The following is a 25,491-nucleotide window of genomic DNA, read 5'->3' as shown; positions in this document are numbered from 1 at the left end:
TTGAAATTTTTATTTCATAAATTATGACAAAAGGCATAGAAAATTGTTTACTTATTTTTATTATGTACTTTTAGTGCTTTTAAAATTAAAATAAAATCGCATCACTTTTTGTTGTTGTTGTTCTGGTTTTTCAAGACAGGGTTTCTCTGTGTAACTTTGGCTGTCCTGGAACTCACTCTGAAGATCAGACCAGACTTGAACTCAGAGAACTGCCCGCCTCTGCCTCAAAAGTGCTGGGATTAAAGGCGTGCCCCACCACTGGCCAGCAAATTGCATCACTTTCACCCTTTATTTTTCTGGTAATCAGGCCTTCCCATGAAGACACTCCCCACAACTCTCAAGCTGATAAACTCTTTTCTTTTATTATTATTGTTATATACATATATATTAAATATATCTAGGTACATATACATGTATATATGTGATACATATATATGCAAATATAAGAATAGGACCTGCTGGGTCCCTTTTTAATTTTGGGGTATATATGGTTTCAGGAATGACTATGCTGTACTGGATAATAAATACAACTAGCCCCCCTAACCAAACAACCTCTCTTAAAAGAAAATAGGGAACAACAGATTATGGGAACCTCAGCCCCAGTGGATAGATCTACTTCATAGTCCCTTTATCTACTAATCAGGGGACATCTCAAAAAAAAAAAAAAAAAAGGAGAAGGAGTGCAAGAGCCAGAGTACTAGAAAGTCTGCTGTGAAACAGTCTGTCCTAGAAATGGCTACATAAAGAAAGCTAGAGTAATGGTAATATTGACAGACAAGTTATCACAGAAGGGTAAGCTCATGTGTCTCATCCCTATATTAAAGAATTACAGGTAACTAATGACTGCAAGGAGAAGAAAAATTACTTTCCCTCAGGGATGAGCCCTTTTACTAGTTATCAAAGACTTTATAGTATGAAAAAAAATGGGGTAGGGAAAGACATGAAGCTTTTACATTTCTGCAGTCTTAATTATTTACAAATTTAACTTGATGTGAATTCTTTTTAGAATTCATGTACATAGATGCAAGTTAAATAGAATTTTCTAGTTGTAAGGTAAATAGAATCGTGTTTTACGTAGGCCTAGTTTATCAACCAGATTACTGAAATTCTTTGGTATCTATAGGAAAGAAGGTTGATTTATAAATACTACTGTAATATAATTTGATAAAATGATAAGTAATGTTACTTACTATATTAATATAATAATTTAAATTGACTAAAAGACTAGTTTTGTTCAGATAAAGATATTGTTGGAAAAATGTTTTAATTGTCAAGAAGATTCCTAAAAAAAAATACTGCAGGGGCTAACGTGAAAGAAGAGAAAGTTCAGAAGTCCCGTCTCTAGACAAAGAACTATAAACAACCAATGGCTGGAGGGAAAAGGAAAATTAGACTATCCTAGAAATGAGCCCCCTTACTGGTTATGAAAGAAACTAACACATGTATGTTGAATTGTGTTCTCTTTTAGAGAGGCTTTAGTAATTTCAGAAAGTTATAACTGTACTCTTTTAAAAAAAAGCCTTAATAGAAAATACCTTGCAAGATGTTTCTAGAGGCCAGTGATATGGGATAGCAACTGAATATGGTTGGAACTATCTAATATGCTGGAGGTGGGGTGAAAAAATATGAGAAGAAGCCAGTCAGTATTTGGAAACTGCTCTCCCAAGGGCCAGAGTGTCTATCTGATGCTTCCCTCACCCATGTACATCTGATTCCAGCTTTCTTCAGGCTTTTACTATGCATCAGAAACTCTCCATCACGCTTCCACACCTTTAGCCTAGACAGGCTTCCCAACTCCAAAGCCATAGCTTCTCAGACTGAGTAGCTGTCATGTTCTGCACCTATCCAGCTTAAAGAGATGGTGGACTATTACACCTCTAATCCTGTAGGACAGTCACACACATGTGTAATATGTATGTCTATACATATTCATATCCTTTTGTAAGTGTGTTTTTACTCTCAAGTCCTTATACAGTGAAAGGGATATAGTGGTCACTTTTCTAGCAGAAGTTTGTCCTCTTAGAAGACTTGTTTAGTTTCCAATCTTTCTCTCAGCTTGGCTGACAGTAGGGGAAGTTTGAAAATAAGCATAACCTTTAAAAATTGTCAAATTTCCTGAAATGTTCAAGTTATTTGAAAGAATTTCTTCACAGTTATCTAATGGATCTAATAGACAAAGGTTTAAGGGGGCTAAAGCAGGACAATGGACTAAGGAGTAAGGACCACCCCAGACATTCAAAATGATACAGTAGGAACAGAATAGTGATAAAGGATGGGCTTGTTTGAATAAAATGGCCCCTCCCCAAAGGCTCATACATTTGAGTATTTGGACAATATTTGCATACAATGGAGATTCAACAGACACATTGGTGGAAGTACTTGGGAAGGTTGTGAGGTGTGGTTTTGTCTGAGGAGCTACGTCGTGGGGCAGGAGACAGTGCTGAGGTTTCAAGAGTCACATTATTCCCAATGCATTCTGTCTGCCTCCTGCATGGGTTCTAAGAACTGTAAGCCCAAATAAATGCTTTCTTTTATAAATTGCCTTGGTCATGGTGTTTTATCACAACAATAAAAAGTAAGACAGAAAAAAATTGTCCAATAGATTTGTGAGAGAACGAGAGGAGCCAGCAGGGGTGAGAAAGCAAGAAAGACTGAGATTCGTCTTCATAGTCTTTCTACTCAGTGCCACCTCTATCCACAGGTATCACCAGACATCACGTTCGGAGCTTCAGGGATAACAGCAGAAAACTACAAAGTGGGAGCTATAAACTGGGCCAGGATAATGTAGGCGACTGAGCGGTCCAGAGACGGCTTCTGTGTCAGGAGAGGAGTGCTGGAGTGGGCCTCCTCAGAAGGGCGCTGGCTCTGAAAGGAATGGCCTGAGCTTTAGTGACCATCAAACAGGAGGCCCTTTCTCGCTTCTCTCCCTGTGGCCTGGTGTTGTTGGTGAGTAGGCTGGGAGCGGTGACAGCATCCTACTGTACAGTCCAAACCGAACTTCAAAAACAGGCAGTTAACACAAAAGTAGCAAATACTATTTTTATCTTTAATAACTTTATTATTAGATAATTGACAAACTACTGCCAGAATAACAATACAGTATTATTTGAAATGATTTTCTTTTCATGTAATTTACCATGGTGAAAAAAAGATAGAAATTTTATGTGTGTGCACACCATCAGATTAATGGCTTTTTCATGAGAAACCCAAGATTTATAGATTATTGAAAGATTTCTTTTGGTTATTTTCTCTTTCTAGACATGTAAACAAACATATCAGAAACTATAAAAAAATTTACAAGGAAGGGAAAATATTAACTATGTGAAATATAAGTGGGTATATAGGATACATGCCATCTTATGGAAAAATATATAATGCATATATACAATATTCTTTCAAAATAACCTGTCCCAGCTCATCTCCCAACTCTTGGACTAAGACATGTGGTAATTTCCCAGGTAACACTTCTTGTGTTTTACCAAGATGAAAACAGTAGACTTTTATGTCAGTGTCAGCAAAATTTGATCCAGGAGCTATACACAAATTGTCTGTAATTAGAAAGCAAAAGAATAAAACAAGGTTTTAAATACAGTAGTATCTGTCTAAGTAGGCCAGAAATCATTTCATGCCCATTGTAAACCTCAAAGAACTTCTATACCTCTGTATCTTATTGAACGAGTAAGTTGCAGACACCTCAGAAACTGTCCCAGGCTTTCTGCAGCCTTCTCATTTCAGTGTTTGTGGGCACAATTCTTGGCACTCGTCCCTCCCAGGTTATTTAAACTTTGTTATCAGTTGTGATATGTGTTTAACTTAAATAATTTATTGCCACTGGCTCACTTCTCAGAAGTACAGGTCACACTGCGTTGGCTTGAGTGGACATGAAGAAATTAACGCGAGAATGACTTGAGAGAATGGCCGAAAGGCAGGTGAAGGGGCAGTGACCTCTGGGCACACTGGTCCATTCTGGGGAATTACTGCTGTGGGAAGGCGAAAGACCCTGTGGCTCATAAAACTTGATGATATTAAGAAGAGGGAAAAGGAACTCACACTTAAGTTGTCAGGGTCACTGTAAGAAATAAAGCATAGAAAATTCAAGTATGAGGAAAAATACTGTATTTAAGAATGGACTGCTAATGTCTTTTTTCTTCTAAAAGTAATGTGGGAACCCACATCATACGGATGTTCATTACTTATTCAATGTGCACCATCAGGAACTAAACACAACTGTTAGAATACGAAATGCCAAGGGTAATTCAACTACTGAAGTGTAAGTGCGGCATAACTGATTCGTCATGACATACAATTTTCTAAAAGCTATTCTGTTAGAAGGCAATACATGAGCGCATAAATGATTTATACTCTTGTGAACCATAGTTATTATTCAGTATTTTATTTTTGAAAATATATGTACTCTATACTATTATGTTTATACTCTAGAGTATAATAAAAACATAATTGAATTTGATGAAAAATAGTCTTGATTCTAAATGTAGTATGCAGCACATAGAGCTACTCCCTTCTTCTATCCCTGGTGCAGATCAATGGTCACTTGAGGCTATAAGTTCATTTTTAATATATGGGCAATAAAAGGTTTTTAATGTAAGAATAGTATCCTATACCACGCTTTTTTATAAAATCAACAATGAATTTCAACATAAATAATAATTTATGAATGTAAAAAATTAATTATTATACTCTTAAATATTATTTTTATTGATCAAGTGGGAGAAGGAAACAAAACAGAGATTTAGCACATAATGAAGCAATACATAACAAAAACACCATTCAATGTCTTGCTTTGTTTTGAGTCAAAACAAAAAAATTATTTAAAATATAATTACCTCTATAATTTACATAAATACCTTGTTAATCTACTATTTAATGTTCTTTTCATTTCTTTAGGTTAGAAATTCTATCATATAATATATAACACAAATATTACATAAATACATTAAATTCTTATACAGTTACTAGATTTAAATAAATATAAAAAGTATATATTAAATATATACAATACATAAATATATGTTTCTATATATATATAAGACACATGTTTCATTTAACATATATGTTATATAAGGCCAAAACCAAATTAAAAATAAGATGTTTAATTTTTCCTATTGAAATTAAAGGAAAAGATTTCCTTCCTCTTCTTTTTCTTAAAGCATTGGTCTTAAAAAGTCAATTGTAAGTATTCTTTTACCTTGATTTTTATCAGGGTCTCACTATGTAGCCCCTAGACTTACTGCTATTCTCCTGCCCCTCCCTCCATTGCACTGAAATTACAGGCATGTACATCCCTTGCTCCAAAATAATTTTGTTTTCAGGCTTTGTTTTCACAAACTGTGAGCTGACACTATCATTTTACTTTGATACTTTGGCTTCAAATTTAAACATTGTCCCTTATCTTACAAGCCAAAATGCTAACTTCTAAATATATTAATGAAAGCCTGGAGCTGGGCATTGTGGTTCAAGCCTTTAATCCCAGCACCCAAGAAACAAACTCAGATGAGTCTCTGAGATCAAGTCTATCTAGCCTCTTCTAAAGAGCGAGTTCCAGGACAGCTGGGTTACAGAGAAACCCTGCCTCAAAACAATGCCCCAGCACCCCAAAATTAAAAGAAAATCTGTTATATTGCAAACTCTAAATACGATGACTAACAATATAATAAATGGGAGTCCACCTGTTTGGAGACAGTGCTTGTATTTTATAACCTTCTTAAAGGTAATGAAGAGCCTGAGGAGATGGCTCAGAAAAAAACAAAAACGAACTGTATTCACGCTAGCTACAGCATGCATCTAAGATTTGGGCATTGTAGAACACATCTGTAATCCTAGAGCTTAGGGTGAAGGAAGTAGATGGATTCTGGAAGTTATGGTCAGCAGATAGAGTAGGCACACGAGAGTAATGACCAGATGAAGACAGTTGTGTTAAATGGAGAATAGAGCTTAATCAGCATCTTTGAACAAGATTAAGAAAAACATATGAGTATATAAGTCAAACTTGGTAGTTTTTATGTGACTAGAACATGGAAACGGGGCTGGAGAGATGGCTCAGCGGTTAAGAGCACTCACTGATTGCTATTCCAGAGGAGCTGAGTTCAATTACCAGCATCCACATGAGCTCACAACTGTCTGTAGCTCTAGTTCCAGGGGATCCGACACCTTCACACATAAATATGCAAGCAAAACACCAGTGCATATGAAATAAGAATAAAAAACATTTTAAATAGATGTTTGAAAAACATTTTAAAAAGAAGACACTAAAAAAGAAAACAAAACATGGAAACAACTTAAACACTTGCACTCGTTACCTTGTAGCATTTTGTTCCATCTGTTCACCAATGTCACTGAAGATCTGCTTAAACTCCAAGTCTCCAGGAAATGAATTTAACAGACATTGTAGGTCAATCGAATTATGGGAATATTCATCTGACCCATCCATTCTGTGAAACAGGAAAGCAACTGATCACAAATGAGAAAACGGGGTGGAAGAAGGAACATGGCCCACCTCAAGTTATGACACTGTATCAAAACCTATAATTTCTATTTGCAAACTCAAAGAAATAGAGAAGTTTGAGAAATAGGGTAATATAAAGCTCATTACATTTTCTTACTTAAATATCATCATTTTCAAGCTTGTCTGTGGTTTCAAAGCTCAAAAATGTTATCAGGCCAGAGGCAGCTCAGATATCCTATTGCTTTTCTCAGTATAACAGAAGGCTGCAGAACAAACTTCAGCCACAGTAACCTTTCTTAAAGGGTGGCACGGCTACAACTGAGTGTCCATTCTTGTCACCACAGACCTGAGAGATGCACACAAACTTTCAGAGGATTCATCCACCGTGGGCTCACTTCTACGTGGAAAAACAAATGTAATTTTCCTGGAGCATACTCTAGCATGACCATCATGTTTTTATTCCTTAAAACACATGCATGTGAACCCACAGAAACTGTGGCGCATGCACAGAGCCCATCCGGGTCTAAGACAAATGTGGTCCCAGCACTGAGAGAAGTAGGCACAAGTGCCAGGCTCTAACCCAGAGCTATTTCTAACTGATCCACTTGCAAAGGAAAAATTAGTTTTCTCCAACAGAGTCATATTAGGCATATAAACTAAACTTAAGGACAGGCCCCATGCCCAACAGTCAACACACACACACACAAACCAAAACTGTATTTGTATTTTTGGAGTTTTGTTTTTTTGTTTTGTTTTGTTTGTTTGTTTGTTTTGTTTTGTTTTGCCTGGACACTTTTTTAAAACCATATATTTTTGCTTATATATTCTGGTTTCTGGTTTTGTTTTTTTAATGGGATTTTTGTGTGTGCAAATGTGGGTGTGTCTACATCTGTATGTATTTCTTGTGCTTTTTCTCTGGCTCTTTCGTTTGTGCGTTCATTATGTCTAATTCTTGTTGGTTTTCATTTTGTTCAATTATCTTATTTTTAATTTTTTGATGCTTGTTTTGTTTCTAATGAGAGACCAATAAAGAGAGTGGGTTTGGATGGGTGAGGGAGACAAGATCTGGGAGGAGTTGGGCAAGGGGAAAGTGAAATCAGAATATACACAATGGAAAAAATTCAATTCCAATCAAGATACACACATTTTAACCATTCATTTATTATACATCAAATGTTTGATAGGTATTATGCAGTGTGATAGGGAATGGAATACAGCTGTAATATGCTAATGTCCTTGCCTTTAAGAAATTATCTTAGCAAGGAAAACAGTTCTATTTTTAAAACATAAAGACATAAATTTCATAAGATTACATTATAAGAGAAAGTGCTATAGGTCAAATAGGATTAGCAAGGGTTAGGTTAAAACTCAGAGTTAGGTTAGGGTGGGAACTATTTTAATAAGGAATATCAGTGTAGATTTCTAAAGCAGTTGCCCTTGTCTTAAAAAGGAAAACAGAAACAAAACTGAACAAAGTGTGGGAGAAGCATGAGAAGGGAACAACAAATTAATTCCTTAATTACTTTGCTTACAAAATTATTCAATCACATCTGCTCAGCTGTCTCTCATGAGAACTAGTCACCTGACCCAACTGGGAAGCAGATGTGGCTAAAAAATGCTGTTACTAGGCTGTGGATTCAATTCCAGGAAACTCTTTACTGCAGGTGATGTCCTGGCTTAGATCTTAGATGCTATTCTAAAGCAAACATATGCTAAAGGCCTGATCATCAGACTGCAGGAATAGTAGGTGGTGGTGGAATGTTGAAGTGACCCATAGTGGGACGTTTGGTCACTGTGAGCATGCCACTGAAGAGACACCCTAAACACTGTCATTCCTTTCTCATTGCTTCCCAGGTGCAGTGAATGGCTTTGCTTCACTGGCATGGTACCCACCGTCTTGCTGTCTTCCAACAGGCCAAAGAACAACAGAAACAGCTACAAGTGTAAAATAATTATAGTCAATATAACATTTCCTTTTAACTTGTCTAACCAAGGATTCTGTCACAGACATTGAAAGCTCACAAAGCTCATAAATTGTTGTCACCCTGCCTTCTGCCAATGCAGGTCTTTTGGTTACTTTAAAGGCTTCCTGTTATATAATTCCCCTCTCCCCTAATTCCCAGCTTCCCAATTGGGAATTCCCAATTCCCAGGTCATACAACTGAATGCAGAGGGTGTTAAAAAACTGGTAGCAGCAAAAGTATTCTGCACGTGAAAGGACCATGAATTTAAGAGCAAATGTGTAACAGACCCAGGACATTTCTGGCAGCACTTGCCTATGCTGCATTGCCACTTTGGTTTTGAACTTACTACATGCCCTTTACACATGCATTCCATCACTCCCTGAAATCTTGCAGCTCAGAGTTGAGACTGCTGTATGTTATGAACTGCAGTAGTTTTACTGTATATATAAAGTTTTCTCCTCTAACAGAAACTAAATGGCTTATTTACAAAAACAAAAAAGAATATTAATATTTTCCTAGTGTTCTTCCTTAGCATATACAAATACAAATCAGCAAAACTTTGGGTTGTATTGTTAGAATTTTTCATTTTAAAGATTGTGGTTTAAGAGATAGCAAGGAGATAACCTAGAACCCCTACACAGATGTAGCCCATGGCAGCTGTGTGTCCAAGAGTGTCCAAGAGGGTTTCCTAGTAAGGGGAACAGGGACTGTCTCTGATATGAACTCAGGGGCTGACTCCTTGATCGCCTCCACCTGAGGGGGAGCAGCCTTACCAGGCCACAGAGGAAGACAATGCAGCCAGTCGTGATGAGACCTGATAGGCTAGGGTCAGATGGAAGGGGAGGAAGACCTCCTCTATCAGTAGCCTGGGGAAGGGGCATGGGAATAGGTGAGGGAGGGTGGGATTGGGAGGGGATTGGAGAGGGATACAAAGTGAATAAACTGTAATTAAATAAAAATGAAATAAAATTTAAAAAAGAGAGATAGCAAGATGTCTCAGTAGGAAAATGCTTGCAGTGCCTACTCTGTTGACCTGTGCTTCATTCTCAGAACCCACACTGCAAAAAGAGAGAAACAACTCCTGCAAGCATTCATACCATGATAGACACCTGCTTCCTCCCCACACACACGCGTGCTCACACACACCAATGGGTACACACATGCTCACACACACAGATGCATACAGACACACAATAAACAAATAAATGTAGCACAAAACATACTTCTGCCATTTTGTACTATATATTTCTGTGAAATTATATGTTTACTTAAGGCAGTTATGTCATCCCCTGTGTATATACATGAAGGAAACTAATTAAAATTGTAGTGAGATTCAAAATAGGAAGATAAAGAGATAGGTGAGATGCTCATAAGAGAGGAACACATTAAAAAATGAAGCACAATAGAATTTCATTTAGCTTAGAGAGGAATGAAATTATGGCATTTCATGGAAAGTAGGTGGGTGGAACTGATAATAATAATGATCTCCAGTTAAGCAAAAGTTGTCTTTAAATCGAGACTGTATTTTTAAAAAATATTAAGGTAGAAGAGGGACTATTTGGGAAGCAAAGGGGAGGGGCCAACAAGAGGAGAAGAGGCAAGGTAAGAATTGGGAGGTTAAACGACATCAGGGTAGTGAAAGCTACGATTGAGTAGAATAACACATGTTAATAAAGGTGGAGAAAAAGTAGTGCCCTCAGAACTACAGAACAAAACACATGCTAGTCTTCTTAAATAACACTGGGTTAAAGTAGTAATAAACTAGTTCTTACTGACATATAAATACCTTGAAATGTTTATATTGGAAAGGCAAATTTAAAATTAAATAATATGAAGTCATAAGCCCCAATTTGAACACTTTACCAAGACTGATCCTACAGTCAATAAAATATAGTGACTACGTATCTTACTTAGATCTAAGATGGTATTTCCTTGGTATATAAAACTATTAACTTTAATCTATCTTGTACTTAGAGCATTGAAAAAGTATAAAACTTATTTTAGATTAAAATCTATTTGGTATGTAATAAAGACTAATGAAGTCAAATTTAATTTTGAGTATCACTTTTCTAATCTTACATAAAGACAATAATACTAACAAAAAAATTCAAAATATTAAATCACTAAGACTTACATACTTAGCATTTAGTTGTGACTATGTAGAAGCCCATTTTAAGATCTCTCACAAGTAGGCACAGTGGCTGAGGGCTAGTGAGTTGGCACTAGACAGTAGACAGGTAAAATAAGGCTTGCAGCTACGCTCACCATCAGAATGTAGCTCTGTTCTCTGACAGAGATGCTCTGAGCCTTATTGCAATTAAAGGCACTTCTATTCAAGACCTCAAAAACCTGCCAAACATAGAGCAGAAACCAAAAGCAAGATCCTTCCAAAGAGCACTCTGATTTGTGATATCACTATAGACTAAAAAGAGAAAAAGATCATTTTTAGCTTAAGTCAAGATATTTCATGGGAGGAGGACCTCCCTTATCAGTGGACTGGGAAGGGGCACATGTGGGGAAAAGGGAAGGAGTGTGGGATTGGGAAGGGAGGGAGAGAGGTACAGGAGGGTAAAAGTGAATAAACTGTAATTAATAAAAATAAAAAATAATTAATAAAAAAGATTTCAGATAAAAATCATGAGCAGAGAGGCTAATGATTATGGAATTAAATTGCTATGAAGAAGTTAATTAAAATTTTACCTGTGGTCTATTAAATATTATGAGGGAATAGTATTTTCTATGAATTTAAGTATATTCCCTTCGAATGTTCAGACTCAGTACTTAGGAGCACTGGCTGCTCTTCTACAGTATCCAGATGTGGTTCAAATGAAACCTTTATTCCAGAATGAAAACCGTTTTCTAATTAATTGATGACTTTTCATAAAATTGTATGTTGAACACACATCACTTTAAGAATTAGGAGGAAAAGGAGATAGGAGTAAGGCTACAATAAGACAGAGCTTTTTATCTGTGTTCATTATATATATCATATTCATGTTTCTGTGCTTATTGGCTTATCTACAGGAAAACAAGAGTACTTTGAAATAAGAAAGAATAAAATTTTACACTAATAAAAATATATCAAAAACGGAAAGCATAACTTTACAAAGTATAACAACTTTTTGAATTGCCATTCTATAATGCTGCTTTTTAAATTTTTCATTTGATATAACCATTTTTTTATAAAATTGAAATAGCAGTACTTATAATTTTAAACAAGAAAACAGTTATTCAATATTAATTATTGCCTTTTAAAATTGCCGTAGTTATGCTTCAAAAATTATAACTAAGCCAAGTATCTGCAGATCACGTTTTAGCTCTGGAAGAATTATAACAGCTCCCCCAGTGATTATAAGAAAACATGAGTACACTATGAACAACCCAGAATATGCTGTAATAAAACAATAGAACAAGCCATTCACAATCTAGAAAAAGTTCACAGAATAATGTTGAATCTCATTTGTCCTTAACTATATTTTAAAATAATAAATACCCCTCTAGGTTACAGTCTTTTCCTTTTAACACATACAATGACAAGAATTCTTATTTTACCTTTCTTTTTTGTTTCTCCTCTAAAAATACAGATTGCAGCTTCTCTTAGGACAGATCGGTTGTGGTTAAAAGGAGGGAAGAAGACAGAAGGCAGACCACTGAGAGGAACGAGACTTGAACTGAGCGAGAAAAGGAGAAACACTGCCTTGCAATTTCTCCTTTGTGAAAAACTCAGCCCAGTTAGAATATTCACAGATCTGTGGTCAGATTGCAAAAGAAACAGGCCCATAGGATCTAGCTAACATAAATCCTACCTTTCAGTATCTACGTCTAAAACAGAATAAAGATTGCTAATGAACATGGTAGGGTAATGCTGTATTACAATTAATTGAAAATAACTGTTGCACAGACAGCTTGAACAAGTTTCAAATGCTGCATTATACTAACTTCCAGTATCATTAAAACAACATCTGTAGATTCAATCCTGATTCTGTCAACTTCATGTGATATTTTTAGTCATTCATCTCAGGAAAAGGAAAGAAGAGTTCATGCTCTCTCTTCTAGAATGACACAGAAGACTGTAAGGCTTCTGTTTAAATTTCATTTTATTCTGCGAGTAATTGGAAAGAGGACACATTTTCAATGCCCCAAATCAATTCTTTTAATAGACCTGACTGCTTAGTTCTTTAACAGCATTTTCCCCTTGAATTCCTGACTTTTTATTTGCTTACTGAAATAAGACAGGTCTCACCCAGTTGCTCAAGCAGGTCTCAAACTCCTAGGCTCAGGTGACCTACCTGCCTTAGCTTGAGGAGCTGCCGCTTCAGGGATTCATGACTGCCCTGAGAGCCCTTCCAAGCTCTCTTTTTACTTTCCTAGCCCTGCCACATAGAAAGCTGAAATAGAACCATAGCTTAACAAGAATACTAATGGGTAAGAAGAAGAGGTGTGAGGGTCAGGCTTTTGTTTTAATAGGTAGATTCTCTCTACCACTTCCAACACTGCAGTTCTCCCTATTGTCTATACAGCAGCCCAGGTGTGCCTGAGCTCCTCTGACTTAGCAGATTTCTCACTCAGCAAAACAACTGAAGTCAACTGACTTTCAGTAGGCCTATCTACAGAAAAAAGACCTCAAGGAAACATATCTGCACACAGTCTCATGTATCCTTGATCTATTTCTCTTTATATCATTCTTTCTATGCTGCTTTAGTTGGGTTGCTGGATTGATAAAATAGAAAAATTAAACTTTGATCAGGGTATCATCCTTAAGCCTGGACAGGCTTTCCTTTGGGTCTGCCTTGTGTTTAATTTTCCAATTAGTCACAAGTATTCTTTTATTGCTTCTAGCTCACATACAAGTCAGGAATTGTTCTAGTATTTCATATAGATGAACTCACTGAATTTTAACATACTCTCATGGGATAAGTACTACCAGATTAAAGATGTGCAAAGTGAGGCACAGAAAAGCTCATGGCATGTACAAAGGTCTCATGAGGTGAATCCCCTAAGATTTAGACTACTTTAGACAGTGAAACATAATGCTCTCAAACCTCTGCATAGACTCAGACTTAACTAACTATTGTATCTATGTGTTTCTCTTCAGCCACACATTTGATAGCTTTCCCTAACCTGAAACTACTGTAAATGTACTTTATGATAAAACTGCAAATTTAAAAACAAAAACACGTTTCCATGGAAGGCCAGATCTCCCATGGAATTACAGAACTGTCTCAGTTCCTTTTCTTTCCATAATGAGTGGGACTTGATATTTCTGAAGATTTTTGGAAATGGACATCAATTTGTTGAATTATTTGAAACACTCTATTGGAAGCTTATATTAGAAAATGAACAGCTCAATATTCCATTCAAATTATCTCTTTAAATTTTTTGAGATTATATTTTTTGATATTTCCAACTCACTTTTCTACCCTCCAAACCCTCCCATATACCACCTCTTTACGCTCATTCAAATTCATGACCCCTTATTTTCATTAATTGTTGTGATATATTATTACATACATACATGCATATGTATATATGCAGATACTATGAAATGCATACATACAACTAGTTCAACTCTTATTCAAACATTATATTTTCTTTCACAGCAGCATTAGGTGCTCTGATAACAATTAGAGAAATGTGATCATTACGTGTGGTTTAAAATGTCAATATGAACCTGGTGACATATTCATGTTAACATACCACAGCTATATAAGACACTTCAGTGAAAAAAACAAAAATATAAATATAGGCAGGCATGATGGCACAGGCCCTTAAAGCCAGCACTGAGAGAACTAGGCAGGTGGATCTCTGTGAGTTTAAGACCAGCCTGGTCTACAGGACCACAAAGAGAGACCCTGTCTCAAAAAACAAACTAAAAACACAACAACAACAAAAACCAAAAAGCACCATGCCTCCTCTAAAGATTTATATATGTGTACATATGAAAGAGGACTGACGGGTCAGCTGGAAAACACGGTGCAGCTTGGCAAGCAAACCCAAATAATGTCACCAAAACTGGCACTGCTGCACTTGTTCACTGTACTTCTTTTCTTACAAAATATTTTAATTTTAATAATTACAATCTTCATATGAAATCCCAGCTATTTCTGGCTTTAAAAGAACACATAACCAAGATAGTATAAAAGTGCATTTAATACTATCATTCTTGATCACTCAGACATCTCTTAATTTCAAACTCATAAAATAATGGGATAATGAATTTTCAAGTAAAATTAATTTAGAAAAGTATATCTGAATTAATATAAAACTTAAGTCAGGGAGCACTTTTAAAAAGCAGTTTTATCATGAAGCAACTGGGAATAATCGAAACAGCTTTTGAGACATTTAATACATTTTAAAGAAATTCTGTTTTAATAATTAGATAATAAGGATTTGAACTTAGCATATACTTTGTATCAAAATGCATACTTCTAAAGGATTTAGGATCTTATGTATGTTCCAAGGGTTTAAGAATTTTTCTTAAATTATTAATGAAATTAATTAACTGGCCATTCAGAATAATTTCTCTTTAATTATTAATAACATTAATTAGCTAGCCATTCAGAATGGTAATATTAAAACACTAGTACTGGTTTTAATTAGCTTAAAATTAATTTGATAAAAAAAGATCTACTTATTTGAGTACTCCTTCATGATTTCTCTGGCTTTGATTGGTGAATTATCACTATTTCCACTATAGCAAATATCCCTTTGAACTGATTATAAAGATGTTCAAGGTCCTTCCTTGCCTTTTTTAAATTTTTTATTTAACTTTTATTAATTACACTTTATTCATTTTGTATCCCCCCATAAGCCCCTCTCTCCTCCCCTCCCGGTCCCACTCCCCCCTTTCTGCATGCATGCTCCTCCCCAAGTCCACTGATAGGGGAGGTCCTCCTCTCCTTCTTTCTGATCTTAGTCTATCAGTTCTCATCAGAAGTGGCTGCATTGTCAGGGTTCTAGGTTATCTCCATGGATAGTCCTTGTTCCTTCCTTGCCTTTTAGAAACAAACAAAAATATTCTATTTGGGACTCCCTCTATTTCCTATCTTTTCTTTTTTTAACCAGAAATCTGAATCTCTACACCCTGTATTTTTTCTATATCTAAACCCAGAGCAATCTCGTTTTTGCTCTAGTCTTAGAACAAAAATGACAACGTAGTTCCCGATATTCTTAGTCTATTTGGTACTGATGGCTACCCCTTCAGTGAAATAGTCTCTTCTCTTGACATGCCTACCTAACTCTCTTCTTGTCTGTTACAGCTTTGTTTCACAGGCTCCAGGAAAGGACCATCACTTTGAATAGTTGGCTACGAAAGAACTTCTTTTTGACCTGATATGCAAAAGCAGATATAAAGGAGATTCTGAAACACAGCTTTCCTACTCAAAACCAACTGCTTCAGAGTCAGACAACCTTATGTTTGGGAAATGAATGTCAAAGCTTGGGACGAAGGCAAATATAAAAAAAAAAATCTGCAACAAACCCATCTATTTAATTCTAGCAGCCTAAGAGAAAGCTGACAGCCCTGAAGTAGGGGTGTCCATTATAGTTCTGTATCCTGTAATTGTTTACATAATTTACTTTTCATTCTGAGATATATACAAGGCTCCACTGCCAAACAATAACTTTATATTTGATTAGTACAGCAGTGCTTGTAAACTAGTAAGTTTCTTTATTGTCACCTCTCTCGACACTGTCAATACACACTGGTATTCCTTAGCTCTATGATGAACTTTAAAGTGCATTTCTCCCAAACCCACCCTTATCCCTTGAGAAAATAAATAAATTCAAGCAACTTTAAGACCCTCTTCTTATTCCTCCGCCAAAAAGCAGGCCACACACTTACACTCTAAAGTAGGCCATGAACCTGTCATTCCAGGGACCGACACTCTACAAGGAGGAAAGAAAACTGTTCATCTCTGAAGTCACAGATATAGATGTTTCCAGCACACTGGCTTTGCTAGGCTATTATAGATAGATGGTATTTTCTTATCCTGCTATCATGCTGTCTATAAAAATACACACTTCCCCATGCCTTCTTCTCTTGGTTTTTGAATGCTACCATTTCATATTCAATTGTATTACACAATTTGGATGTTTCTTTATTGTTAACTTGCTTTTAGTTAACGGTAGACACAAATACAAGACCAATAAAATGAAAGAAAGCAACACAGCCTCCATTTAGCTAGATTTTACTTTAAACATGTTGACTGAGCACTGCCAGATAAAACTAGTGCTTTTTTAGTGCTTTTTCTTTATTGGATTTATTGTGTTTGTCTGTTCTGCTTTTATTTGTGCTTTGTTTATATTTACACTATTTTCTGCAGACATAGTTTCTAAATATCTTAAGTTTTCTTCTACATTTTGTCTTTCACACCACTCATTCCATGCTGGAGTCTGCAGTCCTCTTTTCATTCTACATGCCTTCAGTAGGTAACTTCTTTCAACTATCATCAACATGCTCACAGACCAAAGACTGTGTTTCTGTCTCTAGTCCTTCAACAGGCATTTCCAAGCATCTGTACCAAATAATTGTACGAAATAATTATAAGGATCTAAAACAATTCAAGCTAATTTCCTTATATTGGCTTCTCTTCCTAAATTACATGTATATTACCTACACAATGTCTCTATCCTTCGCATTATATTTTAAATTAGGTACCAGAAATCTATGCAAACTATTTTTATTTTTTATGATCTTCAGTTTAAAAATTGTTTTTATATCACTCATGTGTTGTTTAAAATAATACAAGGCAAAACAAAACAACAAAATGAATATGCCACAAAGCTCATATGTGGTCCAATTCTAAACAAATTCCAATTTGTTATCTGGTCAGTTCTGTCTTCAGTAGTCACTGAGTAGTCTCAAGTAGCTTTATTTCTCCCCCTTTCTCCTTCCATCGGCTGTTTCATGTAGAAAATGAAGGAAGAACTTCACATCTGGAATCAGTGACTCGGACCTCTGTACATAACAAATAATTATTTGGGTTTTATTCTCCTCTTCCCTTCTGGCATAGAGCACAAACATTGTGGGGATCTTCTCAGTGTCTTTGGTTATTCATTACTGACTTTTTCTGATAAGGTAATTCTTGATGGACTAGCAGGTTTCAGAATGGGAACTATTCACCAGAGGAACAAGTGCTTCGCTACTTCAGTTCCCCATTTTCTCCTATTCTCGTCAATCTCCAAGGTAGGTAAATGCATTTTAAATTGAGTTCAGTCACCTGTAGCCAAGAATTTAATCAATCATGCCAATATAATGGCATAGATGTTGAGGGAGCTGTCATATTGAATAAGATATCCATGTCTTGAGAAAGTAGCACACCTAGAAAACAGAGAAACTACGCCACAAGCCTCATCCTTATTTTATCATAGTTACCCTTTTCATTTGACCATTCATGTGTTGCATCCTTTTTTATCATTAAAGCTAAATTAGTTACTTATTCATTGATACAACAAATTACCTGATAAAGGCAACTTAAGGGAAGAACATGTTCACTTGGGTTTGAGGGGTAGAGTCCACCACAGTGGGGAAGGTGCAGAGGCGGCAGTGTGGTAGCTGATGGCGGTGCATGTTCAGCTCCCTATCTCCATTTCTATTCAGTCTGCAGCCCCAGCTCATACATGGGATCTGAACAGCTCAGCTGAATCTTCCATGCTCAATTAAACCTCTCCAGAAATGGCATTGCAGACACACCCACATGTGTGTCTCTTTGGTGATATTTCTTATTTGATATTTGGAGATATTTGTTATTCAGTCTAAAGGAACATTATAGAAACTTTGCATTTCAATTTGGCTGTGAGGAAATATGTATAATTCGAAAAGATTACCTGAAAATAACATCTGAAATGAGGTAAGTTTTTTTTTTTTTAAAGACATGGATATCTTATTGCGTCATACCGCTCTTCTGCGGTTCTTCATCTAACCCATCCTATGAGACTTCTCTCAAATTACTGACCATTTTTACTGTTGTTACATACATACACACACACACACACACACACACACACACACATATAGTACAACATGCTCACTCCATTTAACGTTACTTAGATGCATATGATTCCAGGGCTGACTAATTAGTACTGGATAATCCAATTGGGGGCTCCTTCCTGGTCTTCTGTTGACTGCAGTTCTTCATTTAGGGTGGGCCTTTGTGAAATTTCCCTCATTCATGTTATTGATATTGGGCTTGTTCAGGTCTTGTTTAGGCAGCCAGTTATCGTGGCTATGTGCATACATATACATACATAGTTTAAGGAAAGTTATGCTTCTTGGGCTGACAATGCTTCTTCTCAAGAGCCATGGATTTTTTTTTTTTTTTAGTAAAAGAATCTAGTATTGCACCAAACAATGGTACTGCACGCCTTTAATCACAGCACTTGGGAGCAGAGGCAGGTGAATCTTTTTGAGTTCAAGGCCAGCTTAAAGGAGGGCCTGTTTCTACCAATTTACCAAGCCAGCATAATTCCTATCTGCATTTTACAAACCTACTCACACATAAGTGTAACTATTACATGTCACCAAAGACACTTCTCTGCAACAGATTAGATCATTACAGAAAATCACTACTGGTCAAAATGCGAAGAAAAACTGGTCATAGTGGACTCAGTCCCACTTGATATTTCTATAACAACACAAATCATGTACCAAAAGGTTCAGGGAACATTGCTGAGAAGGGGGCAGAAAGACTAAAAGAACCAGATGACCAGGAAATCCATTGTGAGACTGTGTCTCCTAGAAATAACAGGAACTAAGGGAAGTCTTAAAGGGACATGCTGAACTCTAGACAGTCAATATTAGAATGAAAATGAAGGATACCTAATTTGAATTAGATTCTTATTTTATTTTTGTATTTGTTAGTTTCACTCCTCTGAGGGCGTCATACAACGTACAGCATGACCAGTCTCTTTACTTTGATACATATATCTTTATTTTTATTTTTCTGCTATAACTCTCTTTGATTGATACCTTAAAAGAGTCACCTAGCATGGGGCATATACCTTTAATCCCAGTACTCAGGGAAGCAGAGGAAGGCACATTGCTTTTAGTCTGAGCCTAGCCTGGTCTACAAAGCAAGTCCAGCACATAGAGAAACCCTGTCTCCAAAGAAGATGAAGAAGAGGAGAAGGAGGAGAGAAATAGTCAACTAGCTTAGATCACATCCACTAAACATGTTTTGAGTAGAAAATTATATCTTTAAAGCATATTTATCCTTTCATGCAGATATTATTTAAAGGAAACATATGTAACTATAGTAACAGAATTTCTGTATCATGTTTAAACAGAAAAAGGCTACCTACAATTGAGAATTAAATAAATTTAGATAATTTTTTCAAATTTTTAAAATATTTCTATAGTGAAAACTCAGGATATAACACTTAAGCTATCAAATAAAAATTAAGTATACTACCTCCAAACTCTTCTTTGTTTCGGTAAGTAAGGAAAATTAAAAAGAAATAACTTTAAGGTCTGATTTGAAAATTCTATGATTTTAATTATGTGATACATCTTTTTCAATATTTAATATTTTGTTACCCAGCCGTGGCAACATACTTTTATATGTTATAAGTCTATAGTTCAATGGTAGGATGACTCACTAATGGTTATAACAAAGTCATATGAAGCAACTTGAAGATCTATTTTAAAAAGCAATCAGTGAAAATAAGTGTTGGATATCTTCATGTTAAATCTAAAATCCTTCACTAAACTTGCCTTTTACATTATTGGCTGAGTAACATATCCCAACAGTGAATCTATCATATCAACATACTCACCATGATGCAAGCTGCGAATAATAGAGAATGTCAGTGTCAATTTTGCTTTCTCACATTTGCTTCCCTTCACTTCATCTGATTTTAATAATCCCTGTCAAACCACAAACCGTCCAAATTATGTTCATGACACAGAAGCTTTCAAAAAGCAGACAGAATCTCAACTTTCATTTAGCAACTACAAAAGAAAGCTGTCCAGCTGGACAAATATTATTTCCACACTTGACAATCTCTACAGTTGAGCATGCATTTTAATTTGAACTAAACCTGCCAGGAGTTTGATATGAGTTTCTTGTTTTGTGTAGATTGACTCACAGGATTACCAGACCAATGACTGTAACTGTGATGAAAGCACTGTGCCCAGCATTTATCTGCTGGAAGATAAATCACATACCAAAGCATAGAGACCAAAAACACACATGCAATTTATGTGTAGAGATTCCTGTATTAGGGTATTTACTTAGTAAATGAGGTCTAAATGTACATAACATAGTCTTAATATAGGTTTTTGAAGTATAATAACTAAATTTGAAAGTAATTAAAATTTTACTTATAGATTCCACTGGCAAACAACACTAAAGATAAACTCTGAAGTGGTTTTAAAAAAATCAATTTGGCTATATCTTACTGGTAGAGCATTTCCCTAGGATCCTGGTTAAGCAGTGATAAAACAAACCTATCACCAACAAAAACAACAATAAGTTGCTTTGGAACTGACTCCACTTAAAAGTCAACTTACTAGAAAAGTTTTATTTAACAATTATAGAAAAATAGTCTTGGTAAGATAGCACAATGTTATTCTTTAATAATCAATGTGCCCTGTACACACAATATAAAGATTCTGGCTCAATTGGTAAAGTGCTTGCCAGAACCTGGTTTCAATCCCCACAACTGACAGAAGAAACTGAAATTGAGGGGCAGGGGTGAGGAGGTACCTGCCTGTAATCTCCATGCTGCAAAATGAAGACAGAATAATCCATAGGGCTTGCTTTTAATCATGGAACTACTATCTTAATATTTAATATATTTATACAACTTTGGGAGTTTACTTCTTAATTACACAGATCAATAGAAGGATAATTAATTCACAGATGGTTAAAACAAATTCATATGAAGTAACTTGAAAATCTACTTGGAAGGAATGGCAAGCTCTTGGTCAGTGAGAGACTCCGCCTCAAAAACTAAGGTGGAGAGATTGAGGAAAAGGTATTATTTCAACCTCTGATCTCCAAGCACTTAAGAACACACACGAACACACATGAACACACACAGACAAATGACAAAAGACTTGAAAAGGAGTATTAGAGTACGAGTTACTGTGGAAAACTATAGGAAGGAATATTATCTCTTTGAAGCTTAGTTTATTAGTCATACTAAATGTATTAAACTAGCCAGCAGTGGCGGCACGCGCCTTTAATTGCAGCACCCGGGAGGCAGATGGATCTCTGAGTTCAAGGCCAGCCTCATCTACAAAGTGAGTTCAGGACAGCCAGGCCTACACAGACAAACCCTGTCTTGAAAAAGAAAAACGAACCCAAAACCAAAACAAAACAAAAGCAAACAAACAAAGGACAATGAATTGACATTTGGAGAACAGTCTAGATTTGCAGCTTCAAGGAAGGACTGCCATGAGATATTTGTGCGATCCATTCAAATTTAGATGTTCAGGCCTTGAAATGTTCTCAGAAATATAGTTTAAAACTTTTTGGGTTTTTGAGACAGGGTTCCTCTGTGTAACCATAGCTGTCCAGCTTGCTGGGCTTACAGGCCTGTGCCACTACACCCAGCCAATCCATTGTCTTTTAGAGGACCATTCTCCCTGAACTCTCGCTTGAACACTGTAAGACAGCCTTAGAAGTTACTTTTGATAAAAAAATATTTACTGTTCACTTGGGATTAGACATGTCCAATGGGTCACTAAAGAGACAAAAACTTGGCTACTCTGTCTTTTTGCTCCCGTAAACTGTGAAAGGGGTTCCTGTTCAACTTTTGTATTAATCCGGTAATTACCTCCCTTCACAGCTGAAAGCACCAGGAGTAAGTAAGATAACTTTCAGATTTTAATACAGCATAATTAACAGTTTGCCATGCAGTAAGTAACTTTCTTCTTTTGTTTTTGAAGACAGACTCATGCAGACCAGGCAAGTCTCAAATTTGCTTTGTAGCTAAGAATAACCTTGATCTTATAATCCTCCTGCCTCTAGAGTCAAAAGTATTTGCATTCCACCACACATAATGGGCACTGAAGCCCAAGCTTTGTGGATGCTTGGCTGGTACTACCAACTTAGATACAACTCCAGTCAACTGCCAGCTTTCACAACATACTGTTTAAGAATACCAGAGCATGCATACAGGTTACCAGCAATCCTTTAACTTGAACAAACTAAATCCACCTTGCCTTTTTGAATTGTCCTTTTCCCTGAGTCATTTTCTCTGCAGTCACCTTTGATTTCAAGAATAATGGGTCTCACAGATAAATGTGTGATTAGTTAAAAAAAAAAAAAAAAAAAACTACAGGCAGTAGCAATTTCTTTATCCTGGAAGAGATTGTGGGGTGACATTCTTAGTTAATGATGAATAGGCCACACTTTGTCCACGATGGCTTGACCATTCCCATCCATGCTTTTTTTTTTTTTTTTTTTCATTCCATTGTAACTACAAAGCTCTTGTTAGATTCTGGTAGCAGAGGATTAGAATCCTTGTTCCTCTGCTTCCAGTGTGGCCATGCTTAATAATAAATGCCATGCATGCAGAGGGTAGAGGAAGGCGGGGTTGGAACTGGAGGAGGGAGGGAACCACGGGGGGGGGGGGATACAAAGTGAATAAAGTGTAATTAATAAAGAAAAAAATAACAATAAATGCCAATTGTTTGTTGGGACAAGTAGTCACACGTGTTGGTGGGGGCACCCCTGCAAACCTGCTGCAAGCCGAGAACTCTGCCAATATTTAGTTTCTTTTGGCAGCTTCCTTTCTTTTTATCCCTTTGAGTCCTATGATTGGACAATTTCATCTACCTCCTTATTGTCTGTTATAACCTGTATATTGGAACTCCTCTCTATTCAACTCTATAGTAATTAACTCTTGGATAAACAATGGGCATCTCAATCTTTCTCAAATGTTGTCCTTGCCTAGAGGAAACTTCAACACAAATGTATTCATGTCAGAAATGTAACTATCCCATATGTTTCAACATTCTCTAATCAACAGTGTAGCTACATTTCTGACCTGCCTGTTTTCAACTAGCCCTCTATAAACTCCAACTTGATTATCTGAATTTGCAGCAGTTTCCTTATTCATTTTATAGATGACCACCTTCAAATTCACACTTTCTTCTGCTACTAGAATGATCTTCTTAAGACAAAAATAACAATAATAAATTCATGTTTACAGAGAGATTTTAAGCTTGGATGACTTGGAATCACAAAAGTATATAAGAAAAAATCAGGGGAAGAGTCAGTTTGTAGGAAAAAGTGCTATATGTATTTTTAAATGGCTGGATTAGACATCAGAGTTGACGAATGTTTGAATCCTTCCTATAATGACCTATAAGACCAAGGAGTGGGCCAGCAGAACACTAATTACTCATCACAAGGATGTGAGTTATATTTCTAGCCCTAGAAGAAGACATGGCATCCTAAACTATCCCAAAGGAAATTAATACATGATTTCAGATACCCTAAATCTTGTAAGATTAGTTTCTGTAGTCAAGACTTTCTGAGAAAAGAACAAACATCCACCATCACCGTTTTTTATACTCAATCCAAATGGTCCCATCAAACACTTAGAAAGGACTATGTTCCTCACAAAAAGCTGCCTGCTCGAGACTTCACATATGGTATAAATTCTGCCTGTACTGCGCTCTCTTTAGCCACTATTTACTCTCACTGCTTGAGCATGTGCTCTCCTTTATTCTAATAAACTCTACCTACCTTCTACACTATACTGTGTGAATCAATTAAATCTTCTGAGAGACCAAAAGATTAAAAATCAGCAGCTATTATTAATATTTAAGGCCTAACTAGGTAGGCGGAGAGGTCCAGTAATGCCCTGAGGGGAAGGACCAGCCTCACTGCATTCTTTCCTCACCCACTAAGAAACTGGACCATCCCCCTAGGGAAGGACACCAGATAATTAATGGTTTGGGGACCTTATAGCTGATCAATTAAAAATGCAGCATTTTGACCAATAGATGCTTGCTAGGCAGGAATCGCCCCAACTAACCTGAGGATGGGGCTCTCAGCTCTCACTGCCAAATGTGAGCCCAAGGTGCAGCTTGTAATGATTTATAATAAAAAGATCCTCATGTGGTTTGCAACGGACTCGGCTCCTGGTGGTGGTCTTTTGGGGTATCGTGATTCAGGCACAACACTTCCAACATTCCAAAAGGAAGAAAAGGGAAAGAGGACACTGTACTGAAATACTGAACCACAGCAAGAACAAAGCCCAGTCCAACAAATTCCAAACTATGTAACTCCATGTCTGATGTCAAAGTTCTCTTCACAACTCTTAACTATTTTCAGTTCTGCTGACTGTAACATTTCTCTCTCTTGGGCTGGTTCCACTTCAGGTCTGCAGCTTTCTGTGGCAGGTATCCCTTGGCTCTGGCATCTCCAACATTGTGGGATACTGGATGCAACCTTCACACTTGTCTTTCCAGCGTCCATGCAGTAACTCCCCTGCCTTGCAATTGGCATCATGTGTTTTTTTTAACCTCATAGGAAGATGACACAACCATTCCCTGCATCTTCTTTAATAAATCCATAACACATTCTGGCTTTGGGATCTGGCCCCTCCTTGACTTGCATTTGCATGAGCTTTCTGTTGTTGATGGATTTTTTTGTTGCTAAAGCTTTCCTTTAACTCTTGTCCACCCCAAGGGAAGTTAGGTGAGGTCTTGCCTTGAGGGCACCTTTGCCTTTATTACATTTTGAATCAGACCTTTCCAAAACTTTTTTTCTCCTTGAGTGTTAGAACATAGACCAAAAATGGAATTGTGTGAGAATACTGAGTTCCTGTGATAAAACTCCGAGAAAACAGGACAAGAGTCTCAGTTTCTTCAAAGCACAGAACTCTTCTTTGGATGTGTTTTCTGCTCCGCCTCGATGTAGTGGATAGCAACGAGTTTACTTGAGGTGTTGTTATTCATATGCCTCCATGTGTAGCTTGTCCTTGTGATTGACACTTTACCCAGGTCTGTCCCCTCAGAAAATTAATTTTCTGATGCTCTGAATGAAGTTTCTGTCTCATGAGACTTTAGTCTGCCTCATTCTTAGACCCTGCTCTCTGTGGCTC

General features: G+C 36.6%; 1 protein-coding gene across 3 annotated transcripts in view; it reads right to left on the bottom strand.

The window, feature by feature from the left end:
• The window catches only part of Kiaa0825 (KIAA0825 ortholog), a 406,282-nt gene that overhangs the window by 350,547 nt on the left and 30,244 nt on the right, over positions 1-25,491 (bottom strand). For all 3 annotated transcript variants that reach the window (XM_055604019.1, XM_055604021.1, XM_055604022.1), the window contains one exon: positions 6,318-6,449. In XM_055604019.1, the coding sequence (XP_055459994.1) occupies positions 6,318-6,448 (131 nt within the window). In that variant the 5' untranslated portion in view covers position 6,449. The remainder of the gene's footprint in view (positions 1-6,317; positions 6,450-25,491) is intronic.

Source organism: Psammomys obesus, unplaced genomic scaffold, assembly GCF_907164565.1.
Source record: "Psammomys obesus unplaced genomic scaffold, mPsaObe1.curated_primary_1811, whole genome shotgun sequence".
Classification (NCBI taxonomy): Eukaryota; Metazoa; Chordata; class Mammalia; order Rodentia; family Muridae; genus Psammomys; species Psammomys obesus.
This window is presented reverse-complemented; position numbering and strand designations above follow the sequence as displayed.